This window comes from Trematomus bernacchii, unplaced genomic scaffold, assembly GCF_902827165.1.
Source record: "Trematomus bernacchii unplaced genomic scaffold, fTreBer1.1, whole genome shotgun sequence".
NCBI lineage: Eukaryota > Metazoa > Chordata > Actinopteri > Perciformes > Nototheniidae > Trematomus > Trematomus bernacchii.
Genome location: NW_022987547.1, coordinates 7,246,742 through 7,262,070, shown reverse-complemented (window position 1 = coordinate 7,262,070; position 15,329 = coordinate 7,246,742). Strand labels below are relative to the sequence as shown.

Here is a 15,329-nt window from a genome sequence, read left to right as displayed (position 1 = left end):
TCAAGTGAAAGTATAAATCATCACATAAACCACGATGAATGCAAAATGTGTTTACTTTTTCTTGCTAAAATTCACCAGATGATTAATTATAAAAGAAACAACTATTACAAAAGTTCAGAAAAACCTAAGTATGTCTGTAACATAATGGAGAACAAACCTGAGTTAACATTTATGGGATGTTTAGATATCCTTATATTCCTTTAGCATATCGTAAACATGAGTTAACACACATTTCTGGTGTCTTGTTTCTTTTTTTGTTGTCTGACATTTGACCTCATCCCAGAATAGTGACACTGTCCCAAGATAAATGGGTTGTTGTTCTTGATGCATCATGACAGACACAGTTTCTCTGGAAAGCTTCATTTACATGCACATGAACAACAGTGGTGTGACAGTATAACAACAGCACAGCTTTATGTTTTTATTGAGCTAAAAAATATAACATTTTTCAGGTCATTGGGCACAAAAGGTGAGTTCACATCATGTTTCAGTAAAGAGTCCAAACAATTAGCTAGGTGAAGAGGCTTCCACTACAGAAATGCACTCTAAAACCATGCATAGCTATATGTTGAGATGATGTAATATGTGTAATTACCATGATAATTACCTGCAAGGAAACATAACATTGTGCTTTATTTAAACAACACCTTATTTCTATCATCTTATTATATATATTATAATCATCATTGAATTCCTCCAACATCTCAGTATAACTGGTATACAATCCTGACTCCATTTAAGATACACAGATAGATTTTAAGAAGTGCCCAAAATGTAAATGTTCAAGTAATGTGAAACAATATTTCCTTACAGTGATTCTACATTAGGCTATTCTATTCTTGCTATATAAAGGCCAAAAGCAACCGGCTAAATGTACATGTGCATCATGCCCTATTATAGTACACCATTTGATGAAAACTATAAATACAGAGGTTAATATTGGTTATAGTATATATATTTACTACTAATGTACACACAAAAAAACTATTGCCAAGCCTACTTTAATAAGGTTTTCTGGTCCTGACCGATGTGTTTGAATCTGATTCCTTAACATAATGATCCTTCAGCTAATTGAATGCCAAAACATACTTTTGTGCTGCCTAAAACACGCCTCTGACCTGGGAGTATTTTCTTCTTATGTTACCGTGCAGTTATGTTATAGCTGCCATGTCCAAATAAAGCCATTTTAGGATTGACACCAATACAAAGCTAGCATCTTCTACACTTTAAACTATTGGGAAACAAGTTTGTTACTACTTTAAAGTATGATAAATCCAGTTATTTGTGTACATTTTTCTTAAAATAAATCACCCTGAATGTTAATCCCCTCAAACAAAAAATAGCTTGACGGATTTCTATAATCTGTACACAATCTCAGAGTGTGGGATGCAGTGACTACTTGGGATTTACTACTTCATTACATAAATAAGGCTAAAATTACCATTAAGCACCAATATAATTCTTTGCTGAAAAAAATCCCCCAGGCTAAGCCGGTTTAACGTTCGCGTTGTGTTCCTGCAGTTAATTACTGTTGCGCTTGCATTAAGTCTTAAAGACACATTTAAAAGAAAGTGATCCAAATATATTCAACAAAGGTATCCTGACTCTCACTGGTCGAGCTCAATGCTGCAGCCTTCATTTCCCATAATGCAACCTAATAGTGTTCTCAGAGAGTACTCAAGTGACGTCACTTAAGTGATTTTCTCTGACTCGACACATTTTCTGCAGAGCCTGTGAAAACATCCAACTGTACAACTGTTTCCACATGCTGTGTAGTAATCTTCATAGCTAATAGGGGAGGTGCTCCTTTAATGTAGTCAAACAGAAGCTTGATTTCAAGATGTGGGAAGCAGCAGTGTCTGTAAAACATCAGTGTATTCAGTCATTTGTCCGTCGAAAGAGAATGACTTCTACTTTGGTTTAGAGGTCCAGTAGCTGCTTGTCAGCTGTCAGTCAGACTGGACAGTAAACTCTTCAAAATACAGTTTGGGCATTTAAATAAAAATTCCCAAGAATCAGCGGGATCAATAAATGGTCTGCTGTGAAAAAGTCTTTAAGTTATGAAGAAAGCGTAGTCCTGCTACTTTCCTTTAAATCCCGGTGCCTCTGTCAGAGCCCAGCATGAAGAACATGCTGTTCCAGCTTTGAGGAGAACAAGACATTCCGTACCAAAACTTCCCCGGCACGATCCTCCCCTCTCAACACACACAGACACACATGAGAACTCTATGTACTCCCATAAATCAGTTCTTTGCGGTGCTGAATAAGCATACACATACAACTCACACACACTGAAGCCATGCGTTCGGAAAAGATAAGTTAGAGTATATCAGGAGAGAGAAGGAAGTAGGAGCTTGTTTTGTGCTTGAAATTCTGGGAGTGACGGCTGCTTTCAGTACTTTGTTCATTCACTAACTCACACACACACACACATATCCACATACACACAGCTGTCCATAAGTCATGGAGTAACCTATACGGAGGAACCTCTCAGCTTTCCTGATGCCATGCTGTAAGGGGAACCTCTTAGAAGATATCAGGGCATATGCTCCAGTCCTGTCTGTCTTTGGCCTCCCAGTAGCCTCCCCTGTAGATGTAGGTGCTTTCCCCCGAATGTTCCGCCCTCTTCTCGAACCACAGCGGCTGGTAACCCTCGATGTCTTGCCCTAATGACACAGAAAACATATTTTTAAGGCAAGGCTTTAATATTTACTATTTTTCAGACTACCACAATGTCTTTTCTTGTGTCTTTTGCTCTGCTTCAGTTGACTGTGCTCTTAAGTCAGAGGAAAGCTGAATACAAATGAATGGACCTTACTTTTCAGAAAGAGCAACATTATATGCACAACCCTTTTATTATCCATCATTTATTGAGCATATTGAGATATAAAAAATCTCTCCTTCCACAGAGTCCTGGTCCAGATGGCAGCACGAGCAGCTTCACATAAAACCATTAAAACACATCGTACATTCATATAGGTAATAGGAGTAAAAGAAGAGCGGCATACAGGCCCTGCCAGCAATATCCACATCTCATTCCACCTGAGTTCATGATTATGTTAGACAGCAACATGTCCCTTCAGGGCAGAATGCAAAAGGTATTTCAGAAAGGCGTTTTTTCTAATTGCGTTTTAACAATCTCTGCGCACACCCTGTAGACAGCCATTGAACCTGTAATGTGACTTTGTCTATTACTACCTATTCTGCAGTTTAGAAGCAGTTTAACTTTTACCTGTCAATGGAAAAAAAGTACAGTTCAAGGTTATAGCAAAATTATGTTTGAAGATTAGTAACATCTATTCTTCTGAAATACAAATTAAGTTTTGGCCTTTGCCCACAGCCAAAAACACGTTTAAAAAGTGGTTTAACCCACATCTGTGTCTCAGTAGTTTGAATGCCATGTCAGAGGTAAAAGAAAGAATATTATCATGAAGATCAACTCCAGACCTGATAACAAAACAATTATTATTTTGTGTCTGACAGAAAAAAAAGTAAAATGTAACGGTTAAAACATCTTTAAATCAAATATATCTCTTTTTATCTTAATTTATCTTTAATGGTTATATTACTTTTATTTATTTAGTTAAAGTGGACCTATCATGCTATATTTGAACAATATATTGTAGGGCCATACCTATATAAAGTATATAAATATAGTTTTTTTTTCAAAATACCAAACAGATCCTGCATTTTAGCCATGCCTCATTTCGCTCCATTTGCTCTTTCCAGCCCTGTTTTTGCAGGGGGCTGATTCTGTGAGCTGCAGCTGACCACGCCCCCCTGCAGGAGAGGGGAGCTTGCTCTGAACAGCTGCTGGGCTGTCAGAAGAGGGGGAGAAAAAGAGATCTCCGTCCTCCGTGTTTTATTATATTGTTATATAGAGTTGTTATTCATTTGTTTTAAAGCTCAATAAATAACAAAGAAGACCTTTGACCGGCACTTTTCTAATTTTGTCCGGAAGATTTAAACTTTAATGGACATCTTGACCGGCGGAAAAAAATCGAACTGAAACTCTGCCGCACGGTCCCCTCGTTCCTTGGAAGAGGCGGAGAGGTGGGTGTTTGTCATCTGCTGGTGGACTACCCGGAGAGAATTACAGTGCTTGCCTCGACGGGGAGGGATTGCATTGAATTAAAGCAGCGGGAGCAAACGCTTGCCTCGGGGAGGGAGAAAAAAAGCCACAGCGGAGAATAAACAGAAGGGCAACCATGGCAACCATGCGCGGGAAGTCTTCTTCGCTGCTTTTGTGGCAGACTACAGCGCCACTTACAGGCCTGGCATATGTACTACAGCGTCTCCAGCGCTTTCGAACGGCAATGGCCGTGGCTGTCTCCTCCTGATTGGTGGAGTTGGCCCAATAGCCGTAGCGCCACCGTCCTGACGTCAGGACAGTGTTCAAATCTGGATCAGTTTTTATCAGATCCATTGCAGCCCCGTTTTTAGAGATTTGGGTATGGAGGAAAATAGAGAGGGTTGTGTTTTCTGACACTTGGTGAGTTCCCTGGAACACCGGGGACACATATTCATGTATAAAAGACGTACAAAAGTGCATTTTGCATGATAGGTCCCCTTTAATATATCTTATATGATCTTTTATTGCACATTTTCACTCATTATTTATATATTTGAGTTTGATTTTATTCTATTTTATTTATTATTAAATGGAACAGCTGTCACGAAAACCAATTTCATTATGTGTGTTTAAGCTCAGATATGAAATGAACACAGCGTAACTGCGTATAGATAACATGGTCGAACTCAAACATCTGTGTGAAGTCACAGCAAGTTGTTGTCTTGTTTCCTGTTTGTCACCTTCCTCCAGAGCCTGGTTGGCTTGCGCCTCCCTCTTCTTCCTCTCCAGCCTCTGACACTCCTCCAGACGCTGCTTCTGGATGTTTGCTTCGTCCCACACCCCCGCCTCCATCAGCCGCTGGTCCGGCCTCAGACGACTGTCGGTGGGCGCTATGCCATCTTCCTGCTCATTGAGGGTCAGAGCCAAGGAGGAGAAATAGTGCATGTTCTCTGCATTATCTCTGGAAATGGAAAGAGAGAATTAAGAGAAGACAAAAGGGAGTATGTTTCAATTAAATAAAGAAAGCTAAACTTACGGGAGAGGGTATTTTTTCCACAGCAGTTTGGGCTGAAGAGTCTGATAAACTGTCTTCTGTTTGCCTTCAGAGCCTCCACATCCTTGGCTGCTGTCCACTATTTTGGCGCTCTCCATCTTGTCGTCCCAGGTTCCTGACAGGATGTAATTGGCTGTGCCTTCTCTATCCTCCACCACTCCTGTCACCTGCAGGCACCACAGAAGAAGACACACAGGAAGAGATCAGTTACATGTGTGCTCCGACAGATTGCAATACCGGTGACATATTCACAGCTGGGTACTACTTCACTTATGCTGAGGTAGGATTTCTCCCAGTTAATATTTCCAATTCCGACCTATAAGCATTCCAGCTGCAGCATGCCTAAGGTAAACAGGAACCATTTGCTGACAGTGACAAGCTGATGTTTCTTTGGCAAGTGTAAACACAGTTGAACTCCCAGCAGTGCAGCCTTATGACCATTTTCAACACATTCTTGACTACTGCTTACATTGAAGCACTTTTTTTTACATCAATATACATCCAGAACAGGGTGTAGTAGTCTATATGATAATCTATACAATGTTATCATTTAAAAATGTGCTTCTATTGCGATGTATTGACCACTGCTACTTCGTGAAGTCAGGGTAGATAGATTTTGACAAAGTTTACAAATAGGATTACAAACATTTCAGTGCTGTTTCATTCTACTTGTTCTGTTCTAGCTGCTGTCAGTTCCTCATCTGAAATGAACCCTGAGAGAATAGAAAGATACTTACTTTTCGTGGGACATCTCTGGAGAAGTAGCTGTAGGGGGAGAATTTGAGACGGCAGGTGTCCTTGGTGGTGTTGTTTACAACGTCAATGTCCCCAGACTGCAAACGCCAACAGACAGGAAAACAGAAAGAAAAACAGACGTGTATATCTGTTTATTTATCTGTCTACGTTTGCTAATTTGTTATTTTCTTGGGAATTAACTGTTTTTAGAAGGTTGCTTGTTCAACATTGCGTTAATACTTTCACTCTTGGTTTAAAGATAAGCGCAAACTCACACATGACATGTTATTCTTAATCTGATAATGAAAGTAGAGAGGGGCAAACCTGATCTATCCAAAGTTTCCCGACAATAATGTTGTGAACCGTTGAGGTCACTTTGCTCCACACGTAGTGATTCCCGCTTGAGTGGAAATGCAGGTGAATGTTACCTATAGTGAAGAGAAGGGAGAAACACAAACTTAATAAAACAGTTGAATAACAAGTAATAGCATTATTGTTATTGTAAAAAATATGTTTGTATTAAATTATCTAGTATTATTATTTATTTTATTTTCATTTAAATTGTTTTCACCTTGATTTATTATTATTATTTTTGTATCATTAGTTTATTTTTTTTCTTTAAGAGTGTTCTTGAGTTTTTGAAAATGAAAATGATGCAACAAATACAAAATTGTGAATTTGTGTGTATATGAATGTGTTTTTATGGGTTTGTAGTGGTATATATTGCCATCATGAACTGAGTGAATTTTCTTGTTTCTTACCTAATGGCATGACAGAGATATATTTCCCGCGGAACTTGCTATCAATAGTGATATGCTGCCAGAGGGTCCACCCCCGCTGTGAGGTCACATGGTGGGCAGCAGCTGGTGGGTGATGACTGACCTGAGGGGGAAGGGTATCAGCTGGAGGCAATGTGTGTAAATTATACCTGTAGGGTCATGTGTCTGTGTTGGTCTTACCTGCTCAGAGATGGAGCGATACCCATACTCCTCCAGCCGGTCCAGCTCGTAGGTCTCCCCCAGCAGAGGGTTGAAGGGCTTGGCTGTGCGATGGACTGTGGTGGAGTACGAGGACACGGAGAAGGCCGCCACCAGGCACATCTGCTCCAGAGACGAGTCGCAGCGGGCCGCTCGGTCCAGGAGCTCGCTGTACTCCAGATCCTCCGTCAGACGCTGCAGCATCGACAGCGGCTCGTTGAAGTTTACCTGAAATCACAGGAAAGGTTTCTCCTCAAGTCACTCAAGCTTAAACGTTATATAACAGCTAATGTGTACTGTATGTTTTTCATTTACAGGCATGGGTATCTTGGACAGGTCTTTGCCAATGCAGTTCTTCATGATGCTCCACAGGTTAAGGGAGTAATTTGGTTTGTCAGGAATACGACTGCGTCTTGTTCTTCGTAGCTGGATGTGGTTTGTGCCTGAGGTGTCCTGAAGAAAAAACCCACATTCTTTTTATTTGAATGTCAGAGTTATAAGAGTCGGTATAGCAAGAAGAGAGCAATGCTCAGGACTTACATTCTCATTGTGAGTCCAGTCATTGGACATTCTTCCACTCATCATACTCTGATTACTCCCTGAGCGCCTGAGAGGAAGCACCACCGTTATAATACAGTTTCAAGTGATGCCTGATGGATAACACAATTCCGAGACTATTATTAGCTATTAGAGGTCATTTCTCACTTGTGCTGTATGCTGCCAGTAGTCACAGTTATGAATGCACGGGAGTCCTCCATGGCATCGAAGAACTCTGCGTCGTCATTCTCATCACTCGCGTCCCCCTCCTGAGGCCGCTCTACACCTACAGTGGCAAGGGGATGGATTATTTATTTCATCATTCTAAAAATCATGCATGTTTTGAGCTGCTTTACAAGGTATGGCCAAATAACATTTATATTATACTGTGTTTTCAAACAAACAGTCACAAAGGGCATCACCTAACCCTAACCCTAACACAAACAAAACAATTATTAAAGTTAAAATAAATGACAACATGAAACACAAAACATGACACAGATCAAGCTAGATGGAACTAAAACATATGACAGGGATGGATATCTATTAAAAGGCTTATCCATAAAGATGTTTTTTTAATAAGCCTCTTTTATTTAACATTCAAAATAATTAGCCCATCTAATAGAAAGTAATAATACACAGTAACTTAAAAAAAGCCTTGACTATATTTTAGACCATTTTAAGTTCTGTAAACTGCTTCATGTTGCCATGAAAACAAACATTTGAGAATATCTCCTAATATACAGTTCAGTTTGATGTACAGTAGATGCAAAGATTACAGCTACACTTTGCAAACTTTGTAAATTATTGTTAAGCTAAAGAAATGATACATTATAAGAATATGTACCAAACAAAAAACCTTTGCTGACAAAGGGGAACATTTGTCAGAAAAGTTCCTTTCCAACCCTTATTGGAAGATATTTAATACAATATTTACTTCACACTCTTATACCTATGACCTTCTTTAATTCATACATAGTACAATGTAAACAAAACATATCTGTCAGTAAATAGGTAGTTTGGGAGGGCTTCTTTGTAGTCAGGTGTTTCTCTACGTAAAAATACGATCAGTCTGTCTGAGCCACATTTCTGTTATACACATGCATCTCTACCACTGGCCAGAAGAGGGCCATATTCTCATTCAGTGAGACTAAACTGAAGTGTGCATACCAAACTACAGAGAGTGGATGAGAGGGATGAGTCTCACCTGTGTACGAGGTGGGGTTCTCCTTCCAGGCTCTCTCCAGGCTGTTGTGCTGTTTGGCTAACTGTTCGATGGTCTCCTCCAGGTGGTGACGCTGCTCTCTCTCATACTGCAGGGTCTTCTGCCATCTCCGGCTCTGAGACTCAGCTACGTCCAGGAAGTCACGACAAGCCTGAGGTGTGAACACAACGCACATGAAAACATGCAGGCAGAGTCTTTCGACTGCTCGTTAAAAGAGACATCTGACAAGTGTCCTGTTTACACTCACATTGATCATAGCATTGGAGGTGATGCGGAAAAGCGTGGCTCGCTCATTAACGGCTTTCACTTTGTCCGAGCTCTCGGAGGATCCACGTAGTTCTTCGAGCTCGCTGAGTGAGCGCTGGAGGGCGGCGCCGTGCTTTCCTATCAGCTCATTACAGGTGCTCAGGTCGTCTAGCTTGCTGGCCAGAGTCTTGAGCACCCCTTGGGTTAGGGCTCGATACTCCTGAGGTACAGGGCCTTCATCTCCTGAGTCATCTTCACACACACACACAGACAGACAAATAAGGTCATTGCAAGAATTACATCATTTAGAGATCATGGGTATCATTTACAGGTGATTATGTGTGGAAACAAATGATGTGTCTCATCATCAGACATTGGAAAAGCAATTCCATCTATACAAATCTAGATTAAAGAGCGTTTGAGAAAGGGTTTGAGGATGGAGGTAGGTAATTCAACTTCACACCCTGTTCCCCCCAAAACCCCTTCCTCTACAAGATCAGGAAGCTGTGAATGAAAACCGTTGCCCTGGAAACGTAGGCCTGTGCAATCAGGAGGCTGAGCTATTTTTAGAATAAAAGGGAGAAAAAGGATGACGCACTACCCCGTTTCCTCCTCCTCCCTTTCCTCCTCTCTATCCCTCTCTTCCCCTTGTTGTCATGAGCTCCATCAGTCTCATGGATTTTAGACTGGACTGATTTTCTAGCATCATAAAGGAACATTTAAAATCCTTTACTAATTGAACCCTTCAGTTATACCTTTATATTGGCTCTCTTTTGGCTTACAATCTTTTTTCAAATCTACTGCGCCCTTTTTCTATTGAAGCTAATTCCCTATAGCGAGCAATTAAAACAGTTTTGGTAGCATCTTGAAATGAAACAAGGACACATCTTCTTGTAATTCCTCCTGACATATTTGGTACAAAGCCTTAGGGTTTAAATATACTTTTAAATAAATAGCAACTTTGTTTAGTGCTTGTTCACACAATATATTTGTAATAATGGACCAATGCCAAAGTGTGTGTTAGTTTAAGAGGGTAATAGTGAAAAGGACATTGGTTAAAAGATGAGGCTTTATTCTAGACACCTAAAAAGGTTTTCTTTTAGTAGAGGCTTGTTTATCGATCTCCAGACTGATATAGATGCCGACACAAATAACCCATCTATTAAATGCAAATGACTGCCTCCTATGCAGAAATGAACATTTTCTGGGTCAAAACATTTCTTCTCTGCTTAAAGAAACAGATTGTGTGTGTTATCTAAAAGAAAAACTATGACTGACCATGTTAACTGAATCTAGGCCAGTGTGAGGAAAACACAGGAAGACAAAGGAACACTATGAGAGGGGAAAAGGAATACAAATAATCGGGGCAAACTGGAATGACTAACTCTCAGAAGGAGAAGATTAAAAATGAAAGGGTACAAGAAATCCTGCGCGCATCTGTTAATGGTTTCATGACCTATATACAGCCGGGAGAAAAGGGTCTCACTTGTGTTCGAGGTGTCAAAACATTTGAATGAGATCTACCAGCTGTTCATATAGAAAGTGTTCTTTTTATAGCCATACAATACATCAGTGGGAGTAATAACATACATGAAGGTGGGAGGCTTGCTGGTGTGTATAAATGTTTATTTTAAATGCAGGACACCAGAGGGTCTGAGACATATTGGTGACTCATCGTTGAATCATGAAAACACACCCACATGTGATAGAGAGAGCACTGGTATGGACACAGTGTGGGACGTGAGAATCACATTTAAAGATCATGGGGATGCACTGGAAGCTTCTGAAATATAGATGAAGTCTGAGTGTGCTGAGAGCTCTCTGTGGCACAACATGAGCTCCACTGTTCTTCCCTGTGAACACTCAAACTATCACTATGGATGTATTGATCTACATGTTAAGTCACAGCATAGGCATGTGGTGCTTCTATGATAGCTGTTACAAGATACTGTGTAGGTGATGGATAACTTCCGCAAAGGTCCACTCAATTACTTTGTTTGAAATCCACTTCCCGCCACTTAATCTGCCCGGCTATTACTGCAACTGAGCCAATAACCCAAGGCTCATGATATAATAAGCTGTAATCACATCCCACACACCAGAGCACATGAGGACTTGTGTGTGTGTGTTTGCACGTGGATGAAAACACATTTGTTATTCTGTTTAAAATAGTGTGTAGCAGACAGTGTAATGGCAATCAAACAACAATAAACGCCTCTTGAGGAAATTGAAGGCATTTGGAAAGCGTTGAGGTGAAATAAATGAGGTCCCAAATGGCATATCCAAATAAATGCAGGATCTAAAAAACGGGTGCCATAATTGAGTGAGAATTAATGAGCTAGTTAAAATCCAATTTACCAACGAATAACAACTACATATAACACACTGTTAAAAAAAAAGTTCTCACAGCTGTTCACCAGCTATGTAAACTACGTAACGTGACCGGTGTTGTTACCCTGAGGTGGTGACCTAGCAACAGCAATATTACATACCGGTAATTTAACACACAAACAACAAAGCACTCACCAAAAGTGGCAACAACAGACAGCAGTACATGAAATAGACAGTAGATAAGTAGGATAATAAAAAATATATGATGAAAATGAATGAAAACAATACAAAATAAAACCTGAAACATGGGAAAATTCAGAAACAAAGTAGAAGAAAACCCCTTCTAAAATCTGGTTTAGTATTTTGGCTGTAATAACTCCCAGTGTGGCAAAGTCCTTTGTTCTACAATGGTAGATGCAGAGATAGAGCATCAACACCTCCCACGTGACATCATGGACTCCATATGTTAATGGTCCAGAATCCAGATTAACAGAAAACATTGATTTACTGCAGGTCAAACCTTTTACTCAGCAGTTCATGGTGCCTTAAGGTGCAATGACACTTCAAGGTGTTGCATTTACAGTCATAATCCCGAGAATGAGGAGACAAATAAATACTGCTCTGTTGTTCGGCAATGAAATAAGGTTCCACAGCCATTTTGTTAACTTTAAATCAAATTCTGTCCAATAAGAAAATCCAATTGCCATATTTACACACACTCCATAAACAGATCCCATCGGCAACATTCACAAACCCACACATGCATGCAGGCACGCGAGCACACCCCTTCTATTTTAATCTCAGTTCTGCTCTCGGTAAAATAATGAAAGGTTACTTACAAGGTGACACTCATAGATGAGGCTACACTCGTGTCTCTCTATTGTCCACAGAGTGTATGGTGGAAAATATTTTCAATGAAAATTCTCACACCCTCTCTCTTTTGTACCCCTCCTGCTACCAGAGCGGGAGGAGTCTGAAGGAAGGTCATTTCATTCAGCTCTCACTGTCGTCATACTGAAGGAGATAGGGAGGGAGAGAGGAGACGGAGTGGGAGGGAGGCCAAGCTGCTGCATGTGTGTTTGTGCACATTTGTACAGAAGAGGGAGAAAAATCCACGGTGCATCTTTGCAGGTGTTTTAATAGACAAATAAGGATAGACAGTAAAATGTCTCCCAGACTCATAGAATACAACATATAGTGTGAAAGGGGTAAGGAATAGGTTATTTTAAATTAAATGATTAAACGCAGATTTTGCATCAATATTGTACCATATATCCATCCCATCCTATGGTACAACACTGCCCTCTTGTGGTTTGTTGTTGGCATTACATTAAATGCGGCAAACTGATAAAATGTGCATTTTGGTATGAGCCTGCATTCAAGATACAGCTAAAATTAGTTTGACCTACCTTGGACAATCTCAGGTAAACCATGTTGTTTTTCAGAACTAACTGCAGGTCTGCTGCAACTTTTAGACATTTTAAATCAAGCCGCAGACTTTCCTGTTTGCCTTTTATTCAGTCATATAGTTATTCAATTATACGCAGCGATTTTAACTTTTCTTCTTGTATTTTAAAACCCGTCTTATTCTGTTTTAGCTTGTTTTTTGTTTTTCTTGGCTTTTTAATGACTTTTTTAATCTGAAGCTAAAGTCCTATAATGTCTTTTGCACATTGTGTCAGTGCTTAGATGTTATATGCTTTTTGTTAAAGCCCTTTGAATTGAGCTTAAAAGCAACAACACATTCAGTTAATCCACAAATGAAAAAAGAGATAGGTTTGTTTGCCTACATGAAAGGACTGCCAATTTTAAGAAGTCACATTATTTCTCAGCACCAGGACAGTATTATGTGTGAACATGAATCATTACACATTTTGAAACCCAGAGGGAAGTTACCATTGACATTTAAATAGGTCACACACACACACCATAAAAGAATATCCACCTCACCTGAGTGATGCATCAGCAGAGAGGAGCTAGCCTTGGCCTGCTGCAGGGCGGTGACCCAGCGCTGACACTCCCCCTCAGAGGTCGCCTTCATGTGGTAGCTTCGCCCCCTGCTAGTTAACACCAAGTGACAGGTGTCCCCCACCTCGATGTGTGTTGTTGCCAAAGGAATGGTGCCCCGGCAGGTGTGTGCCATTTCAGCCTGAGTCCTGAAGGGAAAGAGAACAATAGAAGGAAATGTGAGCAAATTATGCAGCTCCTTTTTCAATTGAAGTTGTTGTGTTGAAATAACACACCCAAATCAATACAGAACTGTATTTATACACTGGACAATTTTGTTTTGGTCTACCTTCTTATATGAATATATGCCGATTCAGAAGTTTTACTTTAAAATTGTTTCACCCCATAATATTTGTTTCAATTAGAGGGTGGTCTAAAATCCAATAATCAGAATTGTTTCTTATATTTCCAGTGTAGTGCTTCAATGCTGCATAAACACAACAGGAAGCTATGGAAAAGAAAATAGAATATCCAATAAAGAAACTGCTGAAATGAAATACAGTGTAGCAAGAACACTGTATGTAACTAAGGATAGCTGATAACTGGTTAAATATTCCTGAATCTTCAATATCCATCTTATGAATATGACTCAGGTGATTTTTGGAGCTAAACTGGCATCAGTCAGGGCACAGCTATTTGGCTACATAATCAACATAACCTTAAACGTTAAAAAGTTGTATTTGCCAACCTGCTGTTTAACAATTACAAAATGTTGACATTTATCGAATCAATACAGGCTATTTAAAGCGACAGGAAGTGGTGTAAAGTAAGGTACATTTACTCAAGTACTTTGAGGTACTACTCCACTTTAATTCAGAGGTAAATATTGTACTTTTACTCCACTACATTAATATAATACCTGTCACTTTGAAGATTTAGATTAACCACGTGAAATATAATCAAAGACTTTATTTACACCTGCCTAAATTCACAAACTCCAGCAATAACACCTTTAGGCTTTACCAGTTATGATAAACATATGAATGTATCAGTAATTATAATCAATACATAATATCATTCTGAAATGGGCCAATCTGCATAATGAGTAGGCCTACTTTTGGTCCTTTAAGTATAATTTGATGCTAACACGTTGGTACTTTTACTTGATTAACATCTTGAATGCAGGACTTTTACATATAACAGAGTATTCCTACACTATAGTACTTCTACTTTTACTTAAGTACAATATCTGAGTACTCCCATCTGTTGGGACAGGTGTACACCAACGAACGGTCGCTGCAGTAACCGTTAGTTACCGTTACCTGTAGTAGGACAGCAGGCCGTTGCTAAGGACGAACCACCGCCGCTGATAACCCTTCAGGTAGTTGGTCCATTTAAAGAGCCAGCCTTTGTAGGTCCCGCTGTCCAGACAGGTCAGGTGCAGCCCCGGGAGAGTCGGGGACGGCAGACTCTTCACCAGCTCGTTCATTTGCTCCTCTTCTTCGGCAGCGGGATGGACGGAGAGTCGGTGGAGTCAACAGCTGTACCGTTAGCTAGCTGCACTGCACCTCAGCTAAAGCTACTGTTAGCTTGCAGCTGTTGGCTCCTTACCCTGAGATAGTTTAAAAATAACTACGTAGATGTGCTAAACGTGTCAGCTAGATACACAACAAGCACATTATTACATAAAATACATGAACTGCACTACGGTTATTAATAAAGCCTGTGGATGAGAGTGAGAGAGAAGGGGAGATCATGATGACGTCCCTATCATCACAGGACTCACTGTAGCATATGGGTGCAGGTCTGTTTGTGCGCGTGTGTGTGTCTTTATATATCACACATGACATTCACTGCAGTTTTCCACATCATTGCAGGATTCTGAAAAAAGTGCTGAATCGAATACAAGGCTTTTCTTTTCATTTTAACAATGAGGTCATGACCAAAAATAATCATAAAAGAAAATGCATTAATACAAATATTTGATAAATCGTGTCTTTAAATGAGAAAAAACGTTCCGATATAAAATAAATATGTGATTTTATTAAGTATGTCCGTATTAAAACAGTTAAAGAAATGTATTTCAGAATTTTCAAAAATGATGTTCTCAGATTTAACACATCATTTTTTATATAAGTCAAGTTTTACTGTGAGGTAAAAGCCACCAGAGGGCATCTCCATAGAGGGCTAATAGATATCACATTA

General features: G+C 39.8%; 1 protein-coding gene across 1 annotated transcript; it reads right to left on the bottom strand.

The window, feature by feature from the left end:
- Positions 1-35: 35 nt before the first annotated feature.
- osbp2 (oxysterol binding protein 2) lies at positions 36-14,613 on the bottom strand. Its single transcript, XM_034123359.1, has 14 exons — positions 14,447-14,613; positions 13,128-13,333; positions 8,848-9,098; positions 8,583-8,751; positions 7,544-7,661; positions 7,379-7,445; positions 7,154-7,291; positions 6,821-7,066; positions 6,623-6,743; positions 6,186-6,289; positions 5,864-5,959; positions 5,109-5,293; positions 4,813-5,033; positions 36-2,666 (listed from the first exon to the last, which is right to left on the bottom strand). Exons 1-14 carry the CDS (start codon positions 14,611-14,613, stop codon positions 2,527-2,529), a joined length of 2,229 nt encoding a protein of 742 aa, XP_033979250.1. The 3' UTR covers positions 36-2,526.
- Between the last annotated feature and the right edge of the window lie 716 nt (positions 14,614-15,329).

Bases quoted from the DNA above. Each gene is read 5' to 3' on its own strand.
- osbp2 (XM_034123359.1), bottom strand. From the start codon at position 14,613: ATGAACGAGCTGGTGAAGAGTCTGCCGTCCCCGACTCTCCCGGGGCTG. The intron at 7,292-7,378 runs GTAAGTCCTGAG...TTTTTTCTTCAG, and splicing joins ACTGGACTCACAATGAGAAT to GACACCTCAGGCACAAACCA. The intron at 5,960-6,185 runs GTTTGCCCCTCT...TGGCGTTTGCAG, and splicing joins GGAAACTTTGGATAGATCAG to TCTGGGGACATTGACGTTGT.